Raw genomic sequence first — 22,234 nt, forward strand, 5'->3', positions numbered from 1 at the left:
CAGAAGATAGATTGTAGGTTGTAATAATTTTTCCGGTAGCCCCTATCATCTATTTCATAAGTGACTATCTGTTCATAAAAATATCTATAGTAACAAGAGATATCTTTCTCGATAGGCCATAACTGTACACATGTGGCATTGTTTGTTGTGATATAATGTAAAAGCACAAGGCTTATTGACAAGAGCTCGGTACAAAGAGCAGAAAATAACAGGCTAACCTCACAGACCACTCCAACTACCTTGAAAATGAGATGTGAGGGAAGTGTGCTGAGGTCTCCCAGCACACTCTTCCTCACACTTAGGAAAAGGAAGCAAATGTGTTCAATTTTCTGCCTCCAGACGTTGTTGTAAGAGGTAATGCTTGATGGCCCTGTCACCATCCTTCAATCTGGAGGGGACAAATTGAGATTAAAATGTTCAGTGTTTTACAGCCCTGGCATCGAGGGTTTGCTGCTGTTGTTCTCAGCTAAGCCATTCTTGGCTGCGATTCCTCTTGGCTGAAGCCAAAGGCAACCCTACTGCCACCCTGTAACAATTACTTCCCATATGCACACCCAGGAAAAAGAAGACGTTAACTTGTCCACCATCACTTAATTGACATGACCTTTCTTTCCGTGTCAGTTCCTTCAAACTGGTATTTGTTTCTGGTCCCTATTTGGATGACCTCTTTCTACAAGTATAACTTTTTAACTCTATAATCCACCAACTATTAAATATACCATTTAGGTTATTCTGTGCAGTATAAAAGTATCCCTCTGATTCCAGGGACAGAAATACCAAAAATTCTTTAGTCAGAAAGATGATTCCTAAAATATATTGAACCTAATTTGTCAAATTTTATAGACTGTTGGCAAGTTTTAAGGCTTAATATGCTATCTATAAATAGAAAATTATTATTTATTTATTTCCATAAGGTTAATGGCCAAGAAAATGCAACAAGGCTGTTGAATATGTGTGACGTTTTTCCAAATCTACACTACAAGAAAACTGTAAGAAAATGTTGAGGACCTAGTTTTTTTTTTCCTTTTTTTAAAAACATAATTAAATAAATGAGAAAGAAATGTGTAGTTACAATAATCTAAATATGTAAAACATACCACAAGATCTCCTGTTTCACAAAACAATCAGCCTATAGACCTCTGATGGAGCAGGTTTCAACACAAGCAGAGGGCCACAACCATAGGACTCCACAGACTATAGGGCAATTAAATGTCCTAATGTCATAAGGCTGGGGTCATACAACACTGATGCTGGCAAAGCAAGCTGAAGATGATAACTGAGGGTAGAAGGGACTGAGAATCATGAGGACTGTGGCTGCCGCTTCAGTATGTTTCCTTTTGACCAATATAGTTAAGTTAGTTGAATGCACCACAGTGACCCTGATTTCTATACTCAATTTCAAACAGAAGAAACTGTTCCATAGCTACACACTCTCTACTAATTCTATCCAGTTGTCCTATGAAATGTAGGCACAGCCAGTTCTAGGCAAAAGGAACATGTTATGTTCAACTAGGTTTAAAGTATTAAACTAAAGGAAGCAAGCTCTAAGGGGAGATTTCAAGCATTAGTCAGCAGAAGATAGATTGCAGGTTGTAATAGTTTTTCCTGTAGCCCCTATCCATTTTATAAGTGACTATCTGAAGTGGTAAGGGTGGTGGTGACAACAGAATAGTAGCAGTGGGGGTAAAAATGCAGGTAACAGTTAAGATGGATTAAATGCTTACAATGTGACAGGCTCTATTATAAATGCTTTACATATAAGCACTATAATGATACTCAATACAAACTTGTCTATAGTCTTAATCACTGTACCTCTCCTTATTTTAAAGTCAACAATGCTTTCTGAATACATACAAAGTATTCTATGATTGGTCATCTTTTACTGTTCTGCCTGTATCCCTTTCTATTAGCATCTTCTGAGATAAACACCTCTTTTCCGACAAAAGAAAATACTTAATATACTTTTGGGAGAAGTAAAATGAGAAAAATACACATGGAAATAATGAAAAAGTTTGAGATCTATTAATTTCATTGCAACACAATGAAGCTGATGTGATTCTCACAGCTGGATTTATTTGGGAATAGAAAGAGGAAACACTGCAAAATCCCACATTAAGTCTCTATTAGACAACATTTATAACAATGACAGCAAAACCAGATCTAGAAGCTATTCCAAGCCAAGGAGATTAGCAAGTAATCACAGGCTCAAGGCCTAATACAATTCTGGAGAGACATGGAAGGATTTAGAGAATTAACTAGCAAAAAAGGATTAAAGAAACGAAGAATGAAATTTTGACCGCCACATTCATTGGTCAGTATCAGTGATAGTCTACATTTACCTATGTATAGTTTCACCACTGTTACATATTGTATTAGTCCATTTTCACACTGCTGATAAAGACTTACCTGAGTCTGGGAAGAAAAAGAGGTTTAATAATTGAACTTACAGTTCCACATGGCTGTGGAGGTCTCAGAATCATGGCAGGAAGCGAAAGGCACTCTTATGTGGTGGCAACAAGAGAAAATCAGGAAGATGCAAAAGCAAAAACCCCTTATAAACCCATCAGACGTCGTGAGGCTTATTCACTATCACGAGAACAGGATGGAGAAAACTGCCCCCATGATTCAAATTATCTCCCATCGGTCCTTCCCACATGAGAATTATGGGAGTACAATTCAAGATAAGATTTGGGTGGGGATACAGAGCCAGACCATATCTCATATTATTTTATAAGTGTCTCTTAATAAATCTGACTCATCCTCTAGATTAGAAATAACTTGAAGTCAGGGACTGTCAAGTTTACTGACTCCAGCATCCAGCACAGCAGCTTGGTATAGGCAACAGTAACAGCTTACTAGTTCACTATTAGGAGCTCTCTGCAGTCAGCTTTGGTTAAAATCCTGGCTCTGTTACTTACTACTACAGTTATTATGGTTGAATTACTTGCTGGTGCTCAGTTTCATCATTTATAAAATTGATTTGTAGTACTAACCTCATCCACTGTGGTGCCTAAATGCTGTAACATAGGCAAAGTATTCAGCTCAATGGCTTACACACAACATTCAACAAATGGCAAGTATTATAAGGTCCTCAACAAATTAATGTACAGGTGAATAGTGTATTGAACTGTGATTGCTATAAAGTTTAAATAAATAAAAGAGCCAAACCTGGCCTTAAGAACACCCCAGGCCTCGTATCATGCTGCACTCATGGCTGATGCTTGCTGCCACAGAAAGAGCAAGGATGAACTCTGACCCAGAGTTTTCCCTGGGACTCTAGGCATGACTGACCTCAGGCATGACCTAGTTGATACAAGACTCTCTCACAGTCACTGTCCCGCTGATGCTTCCAAATTCTTCGCTCTTTCTGACTTTCATCGTCTTTAGCTTCATTTGTTCTGATGTAAATACTAACACTTTCCCTTCACAAATTAAAGTGCACAAGCAAATCTCTGACTTAAGCATAATTTTTAAAAATGTGTATTTAAACTAAATGAGTTATTCACATAGTTCCCTCACCTTGAAAAATACAAAGAAGGGAGGGAGGGAGGGAAAAAGGAAGGATGGAGTTTCAGCAGTTAATCCAAAAAACAAGTATAATAGTTTTGCAACTGTTGGAAATTTATGGAAACAAAATTTAGGGCAAAAAGAAAGAAAAGAGTTTCAAGATTAAGTGCAAAAGGTATCAAATTATAGATCTGCTTATTATGAGTTATACTCAATATGACAGTGCAACAGAGAAGGAAGTGAGTTTTACCTAGTCAGACCATCTCCTTTTACCATCTAATTGAACAACGATGTAGCTGAGACCCGACAAGTTAAATAATTTTGCCCATCATTACTTTGATTCAAAGTGTGGCTCGAGGACCAGCAGTATCAGTTTCACCTGGGAGACTGTTAGAAATCCAGAATCCCAGGCCTTATCCTAGACCTACTAAATTAGAACCTGCATTTTAACAAGATCCACCACAGATTCACCTGCACATTGATATTTGAGAAAGCATTAATACTTGTAGCCTACAAACCAGGAAGTTCATAAATTAGATCACTTAAACTTCATGCTGTATTTTCCTGTAAACTGTCTACCAATTTTCAGATTTGTTAAAAAAAATTTAGATCCTTTGGCTCTGAATAATCCACCTATGAGTTTTATACCCAGGTTAAACTTTAGGAAATGGCTTCTGGAAGCCCTGATTGAACTACAGACCATGGTAACATAACGATGCTATTGAGATGATGGCTCCGCTACAACTTTCTCATGTGTAACACTGGGAGAATAACAGTACCTAAACTCAGAGGGTTACTGAGAAAATTTTATGAAGACACAGAAAGTCTTTATAGTAGTGCTTGACACAGAGTAAGACTGAAGTAAGTATTGACTACTAACTACAACTATCATTATCTTGGATATAATATCCAAGATAGGTTTGCACCCACTACCCATCCACTCTCATATACTTCTGTTGCAGTGTTAAGTATCTGAGACTCCATCCAGCAATAGAAATATTACATAGTCTGTGGCCTCAGGAGAGAGCCAGTAAAACCCTTCAACTGGGAAAAAAGGTAAGAGATAACACTGCCTAATCATTTCCTCAAATGAGGACTGACCTTGTAAGTCACTACAGATAGACACAGAATTAGTAAGTTCTAAATAAAATCTGTAAGTAAAATGTACAATGTTGAGTAATTTTCAGTAACACAAGTATTGCTCTGTGTAGGACTAAATATTGAATTCGTAATTTTGGACTGTTTAAAAAACATTTAAAGCATAAATTAAAGTTTCATTATTGAATATTCAGTTCAATAAACTGCAACAGCAAATTTTGCTTCAGTAAAGTTGGCAGGTGTATATCCAACAAAGACCCAAATACCCAAAATGAATACAGCATGGGAAGCTGTAGTGGTGGACAAATACCTCTTGTACAGAACAAGGTATCACTTGCATAACAGAACAACCGTATTACCATATTGTTCATCCACTTATCTCAAGCACAGATCCAGGCTGGTTACAGAAAGTCATGGTAGGCAAAGCGCTTAATTCAAAATATGTAAAATGAAAACCAAAAATTAAAATCACATTTTAACTTGAGTTTCTTACTTGACTAGATTTAAACAATAGGTTATAAGGTATTCAGGAAGAGTACACAGATAAGGACTCAGGGTCCCATCAATCAGAGACTGTTGCTGGTACCCAGGAGAGCACTCCACAGCTGGACAGAAATATGTACAGGACAGGACGTGGAGGCCACACAGAGGAAGACACCACAGAAGCCAACACAGCTTCGAGCATAACTTAGGAGGGGCCAAAGGGAGACCAAGAAAGAGAAATTTCTGCTTCTTGCACAATAGGATTCCCAATGGCTCCCAGAGTTTCCTGGCCAGAGGAACCACAAGTTCCCAGCTGCCAGCAGGCCTTTTCCCCGTTTCCTCTCCCCACCGCTGCGATTGCACAGGATTACAATCATTTTAAGTATTTTCGTGGGTCAAACATAGTGATAAAACAAGTTTTTTGTCAACACAGTCCCCTCTTACATATGTAAATATGACTACTCTACATAGTTAAAAATAGCTAACACTTTAATACTATCTGTATTACTTATCCCTAAAAACAAACCAGTCTATTAGATCTGAAGGCAAGAATTTGTCATGATGAAATAGAATATAAAATGGCAAATGTGATATGCTAAATAATAGCCCCCTTCTAAAGATGTCCATGTCTTAATCCCTGGAACCTGTGAATATGCTATCCTACATTAAGAAAGATCTTTATAGATACAATTAAGGAAGGATGTTGAGATGAGGTGATTATTCTGAATTATCCTGGTGAGTTCCATGTAATCAGAAGAGTCCTTTGAAGAGGGAGGCAAAAATCCAGAGAGAGGGTGAGGTGTTTACAGAGGGAATTGGCAGTGCTTGGGAAAAGGCAATGTGATGCAGGCATCAGCTGAGAACTGAGGATTGTCTCTAGACTGGCAAAGCAAAGGGAACAGATTCTCACCCAGGGCCTCCAGAAGGAACCAGCCCTGCTGACACCTTCGCTTTAGGTCAATCGACTGATTCTAGATTTCTGTCCTGCCAAACTATAAGATAACAAGTTCACGTTGTTTTAAGCTACTAAGTTTGTGGTAATTTGTTATAACAGCAACAAGAAACTAATATATATTTTTGTATTCCAGAAGTGAGGTACTGCTTGTAACAAATACATCAAAGTGTGGAATTAGCCTTGGAATTGGTCAATGGGTAGAGAACATTGAGCACAATGACATTAAATAGCTAGTTTACCTTAAAGAGACTTGTAGAAATATGGCTGTTACAGCCTCCGATGGGCAAGGAAAAAGTGAGGAGCATGGTAGAGAAACCTATACTGTTTGAAAATATCCAAATAATCATAAACATACTGGTGGTGGAAATATAGATGTCAAAAGCCCTGTTGGTGAGGGCTCGCAAGGATATGAGGAACATGTCAGTGGAATGTGAAGGAAAGGGGATCCTTGTTATGTAGCGGCAGAATTGGATGAATTGGATGCGGAAAGCAGAACATGTAAGCGATAAACTTGAATACTTAGCTGAGGAAATTTCCAAGCAAACAATGAAAATGCAGCCTGGTTTATTCTTGTAGGAGAAAACAGACAAATTCAGAGAACTGATACTCAAAGAGAACCAAGATTAGATAATTTCGGAAATTCTTAGCCTATCTAGATTGCAAAAGACACAAAAGTTAGGGGATTCACTGAAAGAAAAGTGCTCTGGAGAGAAAGACAAGAGTGCAGCTATATAACCCTTTGTTAGTGCCTCAGAAGGTTCAAAGGATCAGTGACACAAAGGGCTCTTTGAAGAAAGTAAGCATATGATTCAAGGATGCCCTCAGGCATCTCAGCAGAAGCCAAAAACAGCAATGAATTATTCAAGAAAGATCTGCAGAGGGACCTCTTGTGTAATGGAATGAATCCCTATGACATATATGGGAGACCCACAAGGTTTTTTAGAATGATTTACCATCAGGAATACTGTCAGGTTGGATTGAGAGGGACAAAAGAAAACAAAACAAAAAAAAAAAAAAATGAAAGAAGGCTCTTTGACTCCCTAAATTCTTCAGGCAAAAGCCAGGGTAATAAAACAACTCACCTGCAGATACATGCCACCCTTAATAAAAAAAGATTAGGTACAGTGGCTCATGCCTATAATCCCAACCTGCGGGAGGCTGAGGCAGGGGGGCTGCTTGAGCCTAGGAGTTTAAGATCAGCCTCAGCAATATGGCAAAACACCCTTTCTACTACAAATACAAAAATTTGGCTGGGTGTGGTAGCATGTGCCTGTAGTCTCAGCTTCTCAGGAGGCTGAGATGCTAGCTTGGGAGGTGGAGGTTTCAGTGAGTCATGATCACACCACTGCACTCCAGCCTAATGACAGAGCAAGAGCTGGTCTCATAAATAAATAAATAAATAAATTTTAAAAAGGAAGGGTATTTTAGAGGGTAGAACTGTCCATGTCAAAAGGGTGAAGCCAAGGGCCTCAGAAAATTATCCCCAGACCTTGAAACCTAATGGCTGAATTTTGAAATTGCTTGGAACCATTGATTTCTTTTTCTTTCATTTTCTCCCTTTTTGAATGGAAATGTCTACGACTATTCTCCAATGTCTATCCTACTTATTGTATTTTGGGAGTAGGTACCTTGTTTCAGTTGCAAAGGTGGAGAGGAATCTTGCCCCAGGATGAATCATACCCAGAGTGTCACATAAACCAGCTTTAGAAAATTAAATGATGAAATGGAACTTAGGGACTGAAGATATTTAGATGACATTTTCGATTTTGAGTTTATCTTGCAATGGGTTCAGACTTTGCAGGACCTTGGGATAGGCTGAATGCATTTACACAAGACAGATGTGAATCTTTGGGGATCAAAGGGAAGACTGCGGTAGACTTAAAAATACCCCCAACTCCACCCAAAGATATCCATGTCCTAATCCCTATAATCTATAAATATATTACCTTATATTCAAAAGGGAGTGTACTTTTCCTTTTGTATTAGAGAATTAATTCATATTAAAGGATTAAAGGATTACTTTAAAAGAAGTATTTTGAGATGGAAAGATTATCCGGAATTACCCAGCAAGGCTTGATATAATCATAAGGGTCCTTATTAGAAAGCAAAGTTCAAAAAGAAGGCAACGTGACAAAAGATGGAAGGAGAGAGAATGGCAACATGATGCAGGGCTATGATCCAAAGACTGAGGATGGCCTTTAGAAGCCAGAAAAGGCAAGAAAATGGATTCTCCTCAGAGCCTGCAGAAGGAGCCAGTCCTACTGACACCTTAACTTTAGCCCAGTCAGGTGGATTTTGGTTTTCTCACCTCTAGAACTGTAAAAATCATAAATACATTTTTTCGAGCTACTAGATTTGTGGTAACTGGTTATCTAAGCAACAGGAAACTAACAAGAATAGACACTTATTATTAGTGAATACTTAGGCAATAGTACAATCTGTAATCTATAATTCACAATGTATTTTACATACTAAATATGAATATACATAACCTAACTTCCCCATTAGAAGTTCCTAAGTTTGTTACACAAAGGCAACTATACAAATTAGATATTAGTGCAGGTATCATAGATTGGCTTTCAAATCTGGAGGGAGAAAAGAGAAAAAAATGACATTCAGTACAAGAGATCGAGTCTATTCTGACTACATCTGTGTCTCATAAAAAAAGACTGCTGTAGGTACACTTAAAATTGAATTTAAGCTACTTAATTATGGTGGCAACAGTGTTTTTCATTTTTATTTGCTATATCACAGTGTTGAGCATACCATTCTGAACAATGTTGGTGTTTTATAAATGTTTGCTGATTAAATAAATGACAATATATTTAAAAAGCGAATGAGAAAAAAGTACAGCCTTAGCCAGATTTTATTTTGATATAGAGACACTTTTATTTCAAATTAGTGTAGAAGGAATCAATGCTAAAATAAAACAGATAATTATTTAAGTAGAAGTTTTTAAAAGTCCTAAGGTAAAAATCAAAAATATACACACATATACATATATACATACATACATACATACATACATATATACATGGGAAGGTTTCAGATGCAGATGGGCACACACACAAAATCCGTGTGTTTCACTGTATCAATAAAAAAAATACATTTTAAAACACCATACCTGTCCTTAAAGTTGATGATATACAAATCTCGACTTCAACTGTATCTCTCAGAATTCCCACATGTTGTGGGAGCAACCCAGGGGGAGGAAATTGAATCATGGGGGCCAATCTTTGCCATGCTTTCTTGTGATAGTGAATAAGTCTCACAAGATCTGATGAGTTTATCAGGGGTTTCTGCTTTTGTTTCTTCCTCATTTTCTCTTGTCACCACCATTTAAGAAGTGCCTTTCATACCCTGACATGATTCTGAGGCCTCCCCGTCCACACTTACATGTGGAAATGTAAGTACAATTAAACCTCTTTTTCTTCCCAGTTTCAAGTATGTCTTTATCAGCAGCATGAAACCAGACTAATACAGTTGAAGAGGTCTGGACACGAATATAAATAAATGTAACCCCAGAAAGAGATGAGCCCTTCTAGGGTAGACAGACATTGATGGCAGCTTTTACCACTCAGGCATGAGTAAGCAGAAGAGCTAGCCTGCTACTAGCAAAGACATTTTTTTGGAATAAGAAGAAACGAGCCAACTTTTATCAGCCAAGCATGGGCTGGTATGGCAGATTGGAAAATGGAGAAACAGAGCTAACCCTCACTGCCAGCCAATTCTCCTTCATAATATTTCTGCTTACAAAGGCTGGTGGTAGAAGAAGCTGGTAAGTGGATGGAAAGCAGAAAGAACCTGTGATCTCACATGGTTAGATACCAAACTCTGCTGCAGGGCTAGATCTCACCATGAAGAGGAAATCAGATGTGAAATCCAACTCAACTCCTGATAGAACAAAAAGATCTTGCCTAGTCACCTTAGCAGCCAGATAGCAGAAAGCATAAGGCTTTCTAGGGATAAATTTTATCTACCACAGTCTTGGTGTCCATTCAAACACAATAAAAAAAAGACAAGTGAAGAAGCAGGAAAAATGTAAGCCATGATTAGGAAGAAAAAACAACAAAAGAACACTAGATAACTAAATGGTTGGAATTAACAGACAATACTTAAATATAACCATTACAAGGCCGAGCGTGGTGGCTCATGTCTGCAATCGCAGAACTTTGGGAGGCTGAGACAGGAGGATCACCTGAGGTTAGGAGTTCAAGACCAGACTGGCTAACATGGCGAAACCCCGTCTCTACTAAAAATACAAAAATTAGCCAGGCATGGTGGCACATGCCTGTAATCACAGCTACTCAGGAGTCTGAGGCGGGAGATTCAGCTGAACCCAGGAGGTGGAGGTTGCAGTGAGCTGAGATCGAGCCATTGCATTCTACTCCAGCCTGGGCAATACAGCAAGACTCTATTTCAAAAAATAAATAAATAAAATAAAGTAACTATTACGAATATGTGAAAGAATTTAAGGAAGAATAGATGAAATGGATAAAAAGATCAAAAATTTCAGTAGATAAATGAAAACTCTAAAAAGGAAGCAAATGCAAATTCTAGAATTGATAAATACAATATCTGGGGAATGGTTAATCCACTGGATGGGCTTAATGTTTAGTTGGACAAAACAGAAAAAAAAGAAAGAAAGAAAATATTAGCAACCCAAAGAGAAGACAATAAAAAATATCAAAAATAAAGCACACAGGAAAAAAAATCATTAATAAAACACCTTTCATCAGAGTTCTATGGCACAGGATCAAATGGTCTAACATATATGCAGCTATATTCTGAAAAATGAACAGAATAGAATTGCTGGAAAAGATGCTAGATGAGAATATTCCAAAATGCTTGAAAGATATTAACCTAACACAGTAAATCCTGAAGCAGAAAAACAGACAGAAAATCACACATAGGTCAAATTGCTGAAAACCAGAGATAAAGGCAATAACGTGACCTCTTTAAAGTTCAAGGACAAAAAAGGAAAAAAAAAACAACTTGACAACCTAGACAGGAGGGATAATAAAATTGCACTATTATAAAGTGGCAAAATGTTTCACAAAGTTGTATAATATTTCTTCATGATAAAACATGAAGAATGAATTATGCATATTACAATGTAACCATTTAAAATCACATACAACTATGAAAACTAAGTACAAATGGAAGAAATAAAATGTAACATGTACACAAAATGAAAACAAACTTCAATTTTCAAGCAAAATAAATAAAAAACTGATGAGGAAAATGGGAAAGAAGTTTAAAAACGACAGAATTAGGCCCAGGAATATAAGTTATTATTTAATATATTAAATGTAAGTGTATTCAACACTCCAATTGAGAAGACGAAGACTAGACCTGGGTCTTAAAAAACAGACCCAACTTTATGCTGTTTATAAGAGATGTACAATGAAGATGAAGATACAGAATGAAAATAAAATGATCGGCATCGCAAATATCAATCATAAGAAACCCAGTGTCTATATTAATATTATAAAAAGTAAACTTTAAGAGACAAATATCAGTGATAAAGTTGGATATTTCATAATGATAAAATGTTCATTAAAAAAGTACAAAATTGGTTCTCTGCCTAGACTAATAAGATTGACAAACATCTTTTCTCTTGCATAAAATTTCTAAAAGTTTATGAGCCCCTTGTGTGTTTTTATGGACCTCTTTTTAGGAACTTCTTTTTTTTTTTTTTTGAGACAGAGTTTCTCTCTTTTTGCCCAGGCTGGAGTCTAATGGCATACAATCTTGGCTCACTGCAACCTCCACGTCCTGGGTTCAAGTAATTCTCCTACCTCAGCCTCCTAAGCAGCTGGGACTACAGGCACACACCACCACACCCAGCTAATTTTTCTATTTTTAGTAAAGACAGGGTTTCACTATGTTGGCCAGGCTGGTCTCAAATTCTTGACCTCAGGTGATCCACTTGCCTCAGCCTCCCAAAGTGCTGGGATTACAGATGTGAGCCACCGTGCCTGGCCAGGAATTTCTTTACAAATTCACATTGCTTAAAATTCATGCAGCCATAAAAAAGAATGAGTTCATGTCCTTTGCAGGGACATAGATCAAGCAGGAAACCATCATTCTCAGCAAACTAACACAGAAACAGAAAACCAAACACCCAAACTAACACAGAAATAGAAAACCAAACACCACATGTTCTCACTTATAAATGGGAGCTGAACAATGAGAACACATGGACACAGGGAGGGGAACATCACATACCGGAGCCTATCGGAGGGTGGGGGACAAGGGGAGGGAGAGCATTTGAACAATACCTAATGCATGTGGGGCTTAAAACCTACGTGACGGGTTGATAGGTGGAGCAAACCACCATGGCGCATGCGTACTTATGTAACAAACCTGCACATTCTGCACGTGTATCCCAGAACTTAAAGCAAAATAAAAAACAAATACAATAAAATTCAATGGCTTTCAAGTACAGGATCCTGTCAATCCTGACAACCATTATTATTCTTATTTTTTCAGTTCTTGCAAGCCATCTTACCTGAAACTTCACCTTCTGATTAATGTTAGCTACACGGAACTGCTTCAGGAAACGCTCGTCCTCACTCCAGAAGAGACGGATATCATGGATGTCGTAGAGAATCATGGCTAGCCTTTCTAATCCTAGGCCAAAAGCCCAGCCAATTCTGTCTTGAGCACCAGCTATTAGGAAAAAAAAAAAAAAAAGCAGTTGTTTTTAAAAAGGGTTGAGACTAGATAGGTACACACCACTCTCTGACAGTCATCAGTAACACTGATAACTGATAACTGATCATTACAGTGGGCCAGGTACTGGGCGGCCGCTACAAAGACATCCGAGAGGGTGCCCAATCTTCCATGTTTTTCCCTCTCCATATTTCTGCCATCTGAAGTCACACTCTCTTTCATTTCTGATTAAATTCTAGGCTTTCTTAAGCAGTGATTCCTGAACTGAGTTATGATTCTTCTGTAATCTTTGTTTGCCCTGATTCAAACATTTAGCCCACTGTATACAGGTTACAGAGGGGAAAGAAAAGACAGTCTCTGACCCTAAGTGTAGTAGATAAACACCGCATGTTCTCACTTATAAGTGGGAGCTGAACAATGAGAACACATGGACAATGATACATGTAGATAATGAGGTACATTCAAAACATGCCATACTGGCTGTAGCATGCTCAGAATGAACTTACATTCAGAAAGCATGTATGTCAGGCCTTTAGGAACCTCAGCTTTATTAAAACACCATAATGCTTACTCTTAGCAAGAGCTACTTCAGCATTGCAGAGAATACAGGGAAGCCAGACGAAGGGCATATCTAGCATCACCAACTCCAAAGGTATAATGTCCTGCTCAGACTGTGTCAATGCCATGAATTATAAGGGTTTACCTGGCAAACTGAGGCAGTGTAAAAGAGAAGATAGAAACTGCAGAATGAAGGCAGGCAAGGGAGCAATTCACACTGCTGGAAAGCTTATGAAACGAGCTCATGAAAGCAACATAATTCCACCTGGACACTAACAGATGAGTAGGATCCGGGGGTAGCCTGGGAAGGCCTCTGAGACTCCCATTCCTCATGCACATGCCTTATGTAAACTCCTCCCATTGAGTTGAGTGTGGGTGGGATCTAGGAACATGATGGGAATTTAAGACTGTGACTGGTTTACTTTATCTAACAACATTCCATCCTGGCGGACTGGAGAGAGATCCCTCACTCCTGGCTGTGAAGAGGCTATGTGGCTCAGCCCTTGAGAAATCCTAAAGGAGCTCAGAGAGGTACCAGTAGCCAGGGAGAAAATTGGAATTTCACTTCTACAGTTAGATGGAACAAATTCTCCCAACAGCCGGAGTGAGCCAATGAGAGGACTGCAGCTTCAGAGGAGAACACAGCGCTACCTCTGCCTTGATTTCAACCTGGTAAGACACTAAGCAGTGAACCCTACCAATCCATAGCCAGACTCCTCATGCAGGGATATTATGATACAATATATTTGTGCTATTTTAGGCCACTAAGTTTAAAGTAACTTGTTACCAAATAAATAAATAAAGCAAGCAAACAAAAATAACTAATCCAGATTCAAAATGTAAGGAAAGGTGATAGGAAATTCCAGACTGAAGGAGTTTCTTTAATAGCAAAGGGAAAGGACACAGCACAGGAAGGCTAAGGAGTGGATTCCAGAGATACAGGCAGGACTCACCTCAACGAGCCACAAGAAACATTTTGTTGTCGTTTCTACTTTGCATTTAATGTTTTCCTAAAACATAAAAAAGTTGGCGTGGCATGGTGTCTCACGCCTGTAATCCCACCCAGCACTTTGGGAGGTCAGGAGTTTGAGACCAGCCTGACCAACAGTGAAACCCTGTCTTTACCAAAAATATAAAAATTAGCTGAGCATGGTGGTGCATGCCAGTAATCCTAGCTACTCAGGAGGCAAGAGAATTGATTGAACCTGGGAGGCAGAGGTTGCAGTGAGCTGAAACTGAGCCACTGCACTCCAGCCTGGGCCACAGAGCAAGACTCCGTCTCAAAAAAAAGAAAAGAAAAAAACCTTACAATTGTTTCACAAATCCTCATTTGCTCTAGTTGTACCTGAACATTCATGGAGCCTCACGATTAGATGTGCAAAGTCCAGGAGGGAAAAGGCTTCATTGTAAGTGAAACACCAGCACCTGTGGTTATCACTTGGCATCAAGGCAATCATCAAGACAAATGGGAACACAGGCTATAAGCTACAGATAGATTGAGAGGCACCGGTCATTAGCAAAGAACTTTGTAAAAATTCCCAACATATCACAGGCTGATAATTTTGTCACATATAAAATTATACTCAACAATAACATAATTGACATTCTTTTCAAGTGCACATCAATATTTCACCACAGAACATATTCTGGAACACAAAATAAATTCCAAATTTTTAAAAGGATTGAAATTGTACAAAAAATGTTCTATGTCCAAAATGCAAATAAATCAGAAATCAACAGTAGAAAAATATCTGAAAAATCTCCCAAACACTGGGAAATTAAACAACATACTTATAAGTAACACATGAGCCAAAGAAGTCATCACAGGAAAATTAGAAAATATATTTAAATGAATAAAAATTAAGATATGACACATTAAAACTGGAACTCATAAACTATTGGGTGAGAATGACAAAGCCATTTTGGTAGTTTGAAAAACAGTTTGGTAGTTTTTTATAATAAACCAATATTTCTCAACTGGGGGCAATTTTAGCTACGGGGGACATTTAGCAAGGTCCGAAGACATTTTTGGTGGTTAAAACTGAGAGTGGGGAGCATCCTGACATCTAGTGGGCGGAGGCCAAAGTTGTTTACTAAAGATCCCATGATGTACAGAATGGTTTCTCACAACAAAGAATTATCCAACCCAAAATATGAATGACAAAACCCTGAATTAAACAGATACTTAACATAAGACACAGCAATTCCATTTCTAAGTATTCACCTAAATTTCTAAGTATTTACCAAAATATGAATGGAGAAACCCTGAATTAAACAGATACTTAGCATATGATACAGCAATTTAGTTTCCAAATGTTTAAAAAACATGAGCTTTTAATGAAGAGACCTTCCAAACAGGCTTTGTGTGAGCAACATGGCTGTTTATTCACCTGGGTGCAGGTGGGCTAAGGCCAAAAAGGGCATTAGCAAAGGGCAGTGGGATAGGAGTTGGTTTTATAGGTTTGGGTAGTGTTTTGGGGGGTGGGGGTGTTGCAGAGTAAGTTCAGTTACAGTGGTGGGGTTGGGTGAGAGGTATTTACATTATCATAAGAACAGTTAAGATGGCAGGGTTGGGTGAGGGGCTTGTCTGGGGAAGCTCCCCTGGGCGATCAAGGATAATTGCCAACACAGGCAGTGGTTGGGAGACTTCAGCTGAGGCAGGCAGGACTTCAGACTTTCAGGTTCCAAGCTTGTATATGGAGACCTGACACTAAGTATTTACCTAAAATACGGAAACATATGTGCACTTGAAGTCCAATGAATCAATGCTTATAACAGCTTCCTTTAGAATGGCCCAACCCCAAAACAACCAAAATATACATCAACGAGTGAATGGAGAAACTGTGGTATATTCATATAGTAGAACTGTCAGAGGCATCTGAACCAGACTGACTCCATCTTGAGTAGGGGCTGGGTAAAATGAGAGTGATACCTGCTGGGCTGTATTCCTAGGAAGTCAGGCATTCTGAGTCACAGAATGAGATAGGAGGCCAGCAGTGGTGGTATCACAAGATATAGGTCATAAAAACCCTGCTGAGGAAACAGGAAAGCACCAGGCCAAAACCCACCAAATCCAGGATGGTGACAAAAGTGGCCTCTGGTCCTCTTCATTGCTCCTTATATGTTAATTTTAATGCATTAGCATGTTAAAAGACATTCCTACCAGCACAATGACAGTTTACAAATGCCTTGGCAATGTCTGGAAATTACCTTATATACTCTAAAAGGGAGAGGAACCCTCATTTCTGGGAATTGCCTGCTCCTCTCCTGGAAAACTCATGAATAATCCACCCCTTGTTTAGCATATAATCAAGAAATAATCATAAGTATACTCAGTGGAGCAGCCCATGCCACTGTTCTGTCTATGGAGTAGCCATTCTTTTGTTTCTTTACTTTCTTAATAAACTTGCTTTTGCTTTACACTGTGGACTTGCCCCAAATTCTTTTTTACATGAGATTCAAAAATACTCTCTTGGGGTCTGGATCAGGACCCCTTTCTGGTAGCAGAATATTACATAGTAACAAAAATAAATTATACAGAACAAAATAAAAGAATCTCAAAAGAATTATGTTTAACAAAAGGAGTTATTCACTAAAGACTATCTACAATGTGAACTTAATCCATATGACATTCTAGAAAAGGTGAAACTGTAGAGACGGATAATAGATGGGTAGGACATGAGAGAACTTTTTCGGGAGATGGAAATTTTCTCTATCTTGATTGTGGGGTGTTTACATGACTGTATATATCCTTCCAAACTCATCTAGCTATGTTTTAAAAGCATTAATTCTGTTCTGTATAATACTACCTCAACAAACTGGCATTTAAAACATCCTACATTTGAATGACACGGCAGTACCAAGTCAAATTGCTGTAAGTTTCTAATTGCTTACTCTCAGCGTCTATGGTTATCTCCTTGTGAACTGGAAACTGAGAGTTTGTGGATGAGCACCATTCTGAGCACCACACTTTGAGGTGCACCAATTTGAATGATATAGAATATGCCTACACATATATGTATATATGTATGTGTGTGTGTGTATATATACATATATATATATATATATATGTATATATATATTCACAAAGTTAAGACGTTCCATAGCAAACTCTTACATATTCTAAGCACTGATCCATAGATCCCTAGGAATCTGCAGGCTGCAAGCTGAGAATCACAACTGGAAAACAATATATAACTTCTAACAACAGCACCAAAGGCCCCTCCCACGTGGTGCTGGGCCAGCACCCCAGATTATCCACAGTTTGCTAAACATCACATGTCCTTGTCATAATATAGTGTATCTTCCTAACACTTGCCCCTCTCCTAAAGTAAACTCTCATTGTCCTCTAAAGCTTCATGGAAGGATTCTGACTGTGAGATTCTTCCTCTGACCCTGAAGCATTAAATTTACCTTTGTCTCCTTGTCACAAATATGCTGTACATATTTCTATTAGCAACTATCACATCTACAAGTCTCTCTCCCCATCTAAACCTCAGAGTTCTGAGAAAACAGTCCCTACACAATGTCATACACAGTACTAACTCCTGCATAAATGGTTTTTAGACATGTATGTACACTAATGAAAAGAACATGCACTTCCCATGTAGTGGATGGAGTCATTCTCACAGCATAAAGCTGAAGATCCAAGAGTGAAAATGAAGGATGTCTCAGAAAAACAAAAAGAGCTGCAGCTCTGCAAAGCACAGTTTACACAATGCTCACAATTAAGGGTCGGAAAGACAAAGGCATAGGCAAGAAGAAGAAAGCACTCAATGCTTCTTTCTTTGCTTGCTAACACTGAATACCAGTTTTACAGATAGGAAATGTAAACAATCACAAAATGCTCAGAAGTAACAGCATTGAAGGGAATAAATACCTTCTAAAAGGTGAATCTACATTCTATGATGTTTGTCAAAATAGAAATATCAGAAACAATAAGAAATAAAGGTATGAATCCAACATTGATTTATCATAAAGTTATGGAAAAACAGATAAATCTTCCATTTACTATCTTCCTCTGAGCTGAGCCAGGGAGCTGCCAAGCACAGCAGTCCTGAAGAGGCCAGACCCATGCATGGGGTATAGGTGAGAAACATGGCTCAGGAAAAGGGTGAACCAACTTCATATAAAAGGGAGCCCCATGGTTGCCACTATGATGTCAGTCTAGGCTCTACTGTAGTATGTCTCAGAGTCAAGGAGGACTTGCTTTACCAGCCTGATGTGGCCCGGCTTCTGAATGGAGCAGAGTAAGAGCGAGCAGAGGGAGCACCACCAGTTGGAAATCACATCTGCAGAACACAGCGAAGGGAGGCTGGGCTGTCCTGTGTGAGGAGGTAAGCTGCACACTAGGAGAAAGTCTGATGATGAGAGTTCATTTTGCATTCGAAATGGCCACAATAGATAGTGGGTCTTGCCATTCAATTGTTGCCACACAGAATGGCTTAAATCAATGAGTCTTAAAATTAAAGTCATTACTCAGATTGGCCAATATCCAAGAACTCCATTGAAAAGATAAAAATAGTTACCTTCACGAGTACAACTTCTAATTAATTTTCTTAGAAGGCTCACTGGAAAGCTACACTGCTAAAAGTTAGATGTTCTAGAGCTGGTTTATTAGAAATGTTCACTGGCCTAAGTGAATGATTGGCAGGACTACACTAACAGGTTGATGGGGGAAAAGAAGGTTGATGGTTGTGCTAGGGATATGCACGACTCTGGAGCCTCGGTCCCGTGTGGCTGGCAGTAGGGACAAATGGACACCCTCTTCTGAAGACAGTAGACTGGCTCTACCTGAGAAGACCCAATGCCAAGGTGAGTGAGGGGGTCATTCCAGTGGGCACCTAAAATCCCACCACCTGTGTGTCAAGGCTTATGGACCAGACCTTCATTGGGAACAGAGAGCAACTGGACTCCAGCTACTACCACTGCCTACAACCTTTCATTCTCATAATCATCCTGATAAAAAGTTTGCATGGAGGGTTGCAAGAAAGGATAGGGTGTCCATTTGCTGAGCTGTGTCAAATTTTACCTTTAAAACATTTTGTTTCTTCTGAATTGCACCCTTGCATTGTGTCACTGGCCTATTCCATTAGTAAGACAACCCTGGAGACTCCTGTGAAGGACGTGACACTCCATCATATAGTCTTCTGCAGGAGGCTTCCAGGAAATAAACTGATCTTAGATCTAATAAAATGCCTTTGGATCTTGGGAACAGAAAAGGCTTCTTTCTCCTGAACAACTAGATTGTTTTCAATTTTAAGGATGCCATGTGCTACATAATTGGTCAAAATTCACTTTCTAGTTTGGTCCCGTGGGAGCTTAGAGGCAAACTTGCAGGTCACCTCTACAACTGCGCAAGTGTTCAGGGTACATTTCACTTTGTGATTCTTGCCCCAGTTTTATTTTCTTATCCGCATTTCCTCTTTGCCCTGATTATCTCAACTATTTATTTTATCCTTGGCTATGTACTTTTATAAGGCACTTCAAATTCTTTATGGAAGAAAGTGAGCCATAAATACATACACACTTAAAGGTATTGTCAGCCAAGGTAGGTATAATTTTCAGGGTTTTGGCACTCCTCAGCTGTAATTTGTTGCCAAGTATCCAGGCCTGATAGGGTTTTAAGGCAGGTTTTTTTTTTTTTTTTTTTTTTTTGCCTCATTCCAAAACTAGAGAGTTCCAGTAAACTAGAGTCACCAGAGTATAAAATTCACTGTGGAAAAACATTCCCAATTAGACAGAATATGCAGGATTGGAAGCAGTTAGGCATTTTGACTAATGTAAGTCTGTACAGCACTGAGCATCCTATGCAGGAAAACTTTTTGTGTTTATTATTGTTGAAAATCTTCCTAAGAGGGTGAGCCTACATACAGAAGCAAAAGAATGTAAGAGAAGAATCCAGAGATGGGAAAGTTTAAAAAAAAAGGAGAGGGCCGGGTACAGTGGCTCATGCCTGTAATCCCAGCACTTTGGGAGGGCCGGTGGATCACGAGGTCGGGAGTTTGAGAACAGCCTGGCCAACATGGTGGAATCCCGTCTCTACTAAAAATACAAAAATTAGCTGGGCGTGGTGGCACGTGCCTGTAGTCCCAGCTAATTGGGAGGCTGAGGCAGGAGAATTACTTGAACTCAGGAGGTGAAGGTTGCAGTGAGCCGAGATCTTACCACTGAACTCCAGCCTGGGTGAGAGAGTGAGAATCTGTCTCAAAAAAAAAAAAAAAAAAAAAAACAGGTAGAGGAGAAAGTGGAGGAGGAGGCGAATGGTAATGGAAAAGAAGACAGTGAGAAGTTATCAGTGTGAAAAGAGAGAAACAAAATTTATCTTAAAACTTAAAATATTCTAATCCCATGGGCGACCCTTCTAAGCAGCAGCTGACTTTACAGGTTCTGCCTCTGTAGCTACAGAGAGGGAAGTATTTGCAAAGGAGAGCCTAAATCACAGAGGTTCTGCACACAGCCTCTTGTCTGCATCTCTTAACTCGAGAGCAGACCTGGACATCTCCAACAGGAGCACAGCTCTGTGTAGGGACTGGGATGGGAGGGAGCAAAGAGCACTTCAGAAAAACTAATAAATGTCATTGCTCAGTGCCATCCCTTCGAAGGCACAGGACATTGGTGCTATCTGTGGAAGGCACTGGGAAAGGGTAGGGATACTTCTCAAACCTCCATCCCCAATGTCCTTTGTCTTGTTCAGCATCATGCATGAAAAGTACACTTCAACAACTGGAGAAAGGGCTGAGAATGGCCAGGTGTAGAATATGAAACTGGGGTCTGTATGCAAGCAGCAGTGTACTTGAGTTGTACCAAGGCAAGTGCAGCCTCTGTGCCTTCAGCTCAGGGTGTGTGATGATCCTGAGCCACAGAAAAAAGGGAACCTTTATAACATTATACCTTCATCAGTCAATGCTAGAAGGTGAGTAATTTTGGGGGGAAAATTAAGTTTCAAACAGTATCTTACATTTACATGATTATCTCTCAACTTCCAACAAAATTAGCTTTTCAGACTAATCCTTTCTGAAGATTTAGACAAGTTGGAAGGCAAGTAGTGTTTACATGAAGTCAGATGTAACTTCTGGTGCCTATTCAAAGAAGCTACTACTGTGAGAAGACCTTTGTCATTCTCTCCTGAGAAACCTGGAAAGATATGTATTCTTTTATCTACAATTCTTATCAATGACCTATTGAACCTTTTGGAGACTAAGTAAAATCCTTACTTCCGAAAACAGTTTACACCATGCTACATGGTCACCAGGCTACATTGCTCAGGTCCAAACACATCAATCTTTCAGAAATGAAATATAACATTTAATTTGGTTTTCATTGTATTTGATGCTATGAATGAGAATATAAAGGGATTAGAGTAGCAACATATTAACATTCTGCATTCTTGATCTTATGTGGGTCTGCCTTTTTATCCTCACCATACTAATAAGTGGCAGAGTTTATTTTTGACTTACTTATAAAAAAAGAAGGACATTCCAGGCAGACACTCCTATTATTTCAGAAGTTTTAACATGAGAATAAAGAAAGATATATTAGAACTAAAGACAATAGAGGTTTAAAGTGATAGTTTCAGAGGGGCTCACTACAAGAAAGTTACATACTAATATCCCTTATAAACACAGATGTAAAATCCTCAACAAATTACTAGCAAACCAAATTTAGCAGCATATGAAAAGGATCATATACCATGATCAAATGGATTTATCCCAGGAATGCAAGCAAGAACGGCTCAAAATATAAAAATCGGTCAACGTAAAAACCATAATAATAGAATAAAGGAAATAAAACTCACATAACCACCTCAATTGATAATGTGAATGCATCTGACAAAATCTAACATCCTTTCATGATAAAAATATTCAGTAAACCAGGGAAACAAGGCAATGCCCTCAACGAAATAAAGACTATGTATGAAAACCTCATAGCCAACATCATACTCAGTGGGGAAAG

The 22,234-nt window shown here is 38.8% G+C and overlaps 1 protein-coding gene across 16 annotated transcripts in view; it reads right to left on the reverse strand.

Annotated features, from left to right (window-relative positions):
* FARS2 (phenylalanyl-tRNA synthetase 2, mitochondrial) overlaps positions 1-22,234 on the reverse strand; it is a 521,299-nt gene that overhangs the window by 209,642 nt on the left and 289,423 nt on the right. For all 16 annotated transcript variants that reach the window (XR_013533783.1, XR_008480528.2, XR_013533782.1 and 13 more), the window contains one exon: positions 12,558-12,718. Coding sequence is in view for 10 of the 16 variants with exons in the window: in XM_035297412.3 (XP_035153303.1) it covers positions 12,558-12,718 (161 nt within the window). In the remaining 6 variants the exon portion in view is untranslated. The remainder of the gene's footprint in view (positions 1-12,557; positions 12,719-22,234) is intronic.

The sequence above is a fragment of the Callithrix jacchus genome, chromosome 4, assembly GCF_049354715.1.
Source record: "Callithrix jacchus isolate 240 chromosome 4, calJac240_pri, whole genome shotgun sequence".
Classification (NCBI taxonomy): Eukaryota; Metazoa; Chordata; class Mammalia; order Primates; family Cebidae; genus Callithrix; species Callithrix jacchus.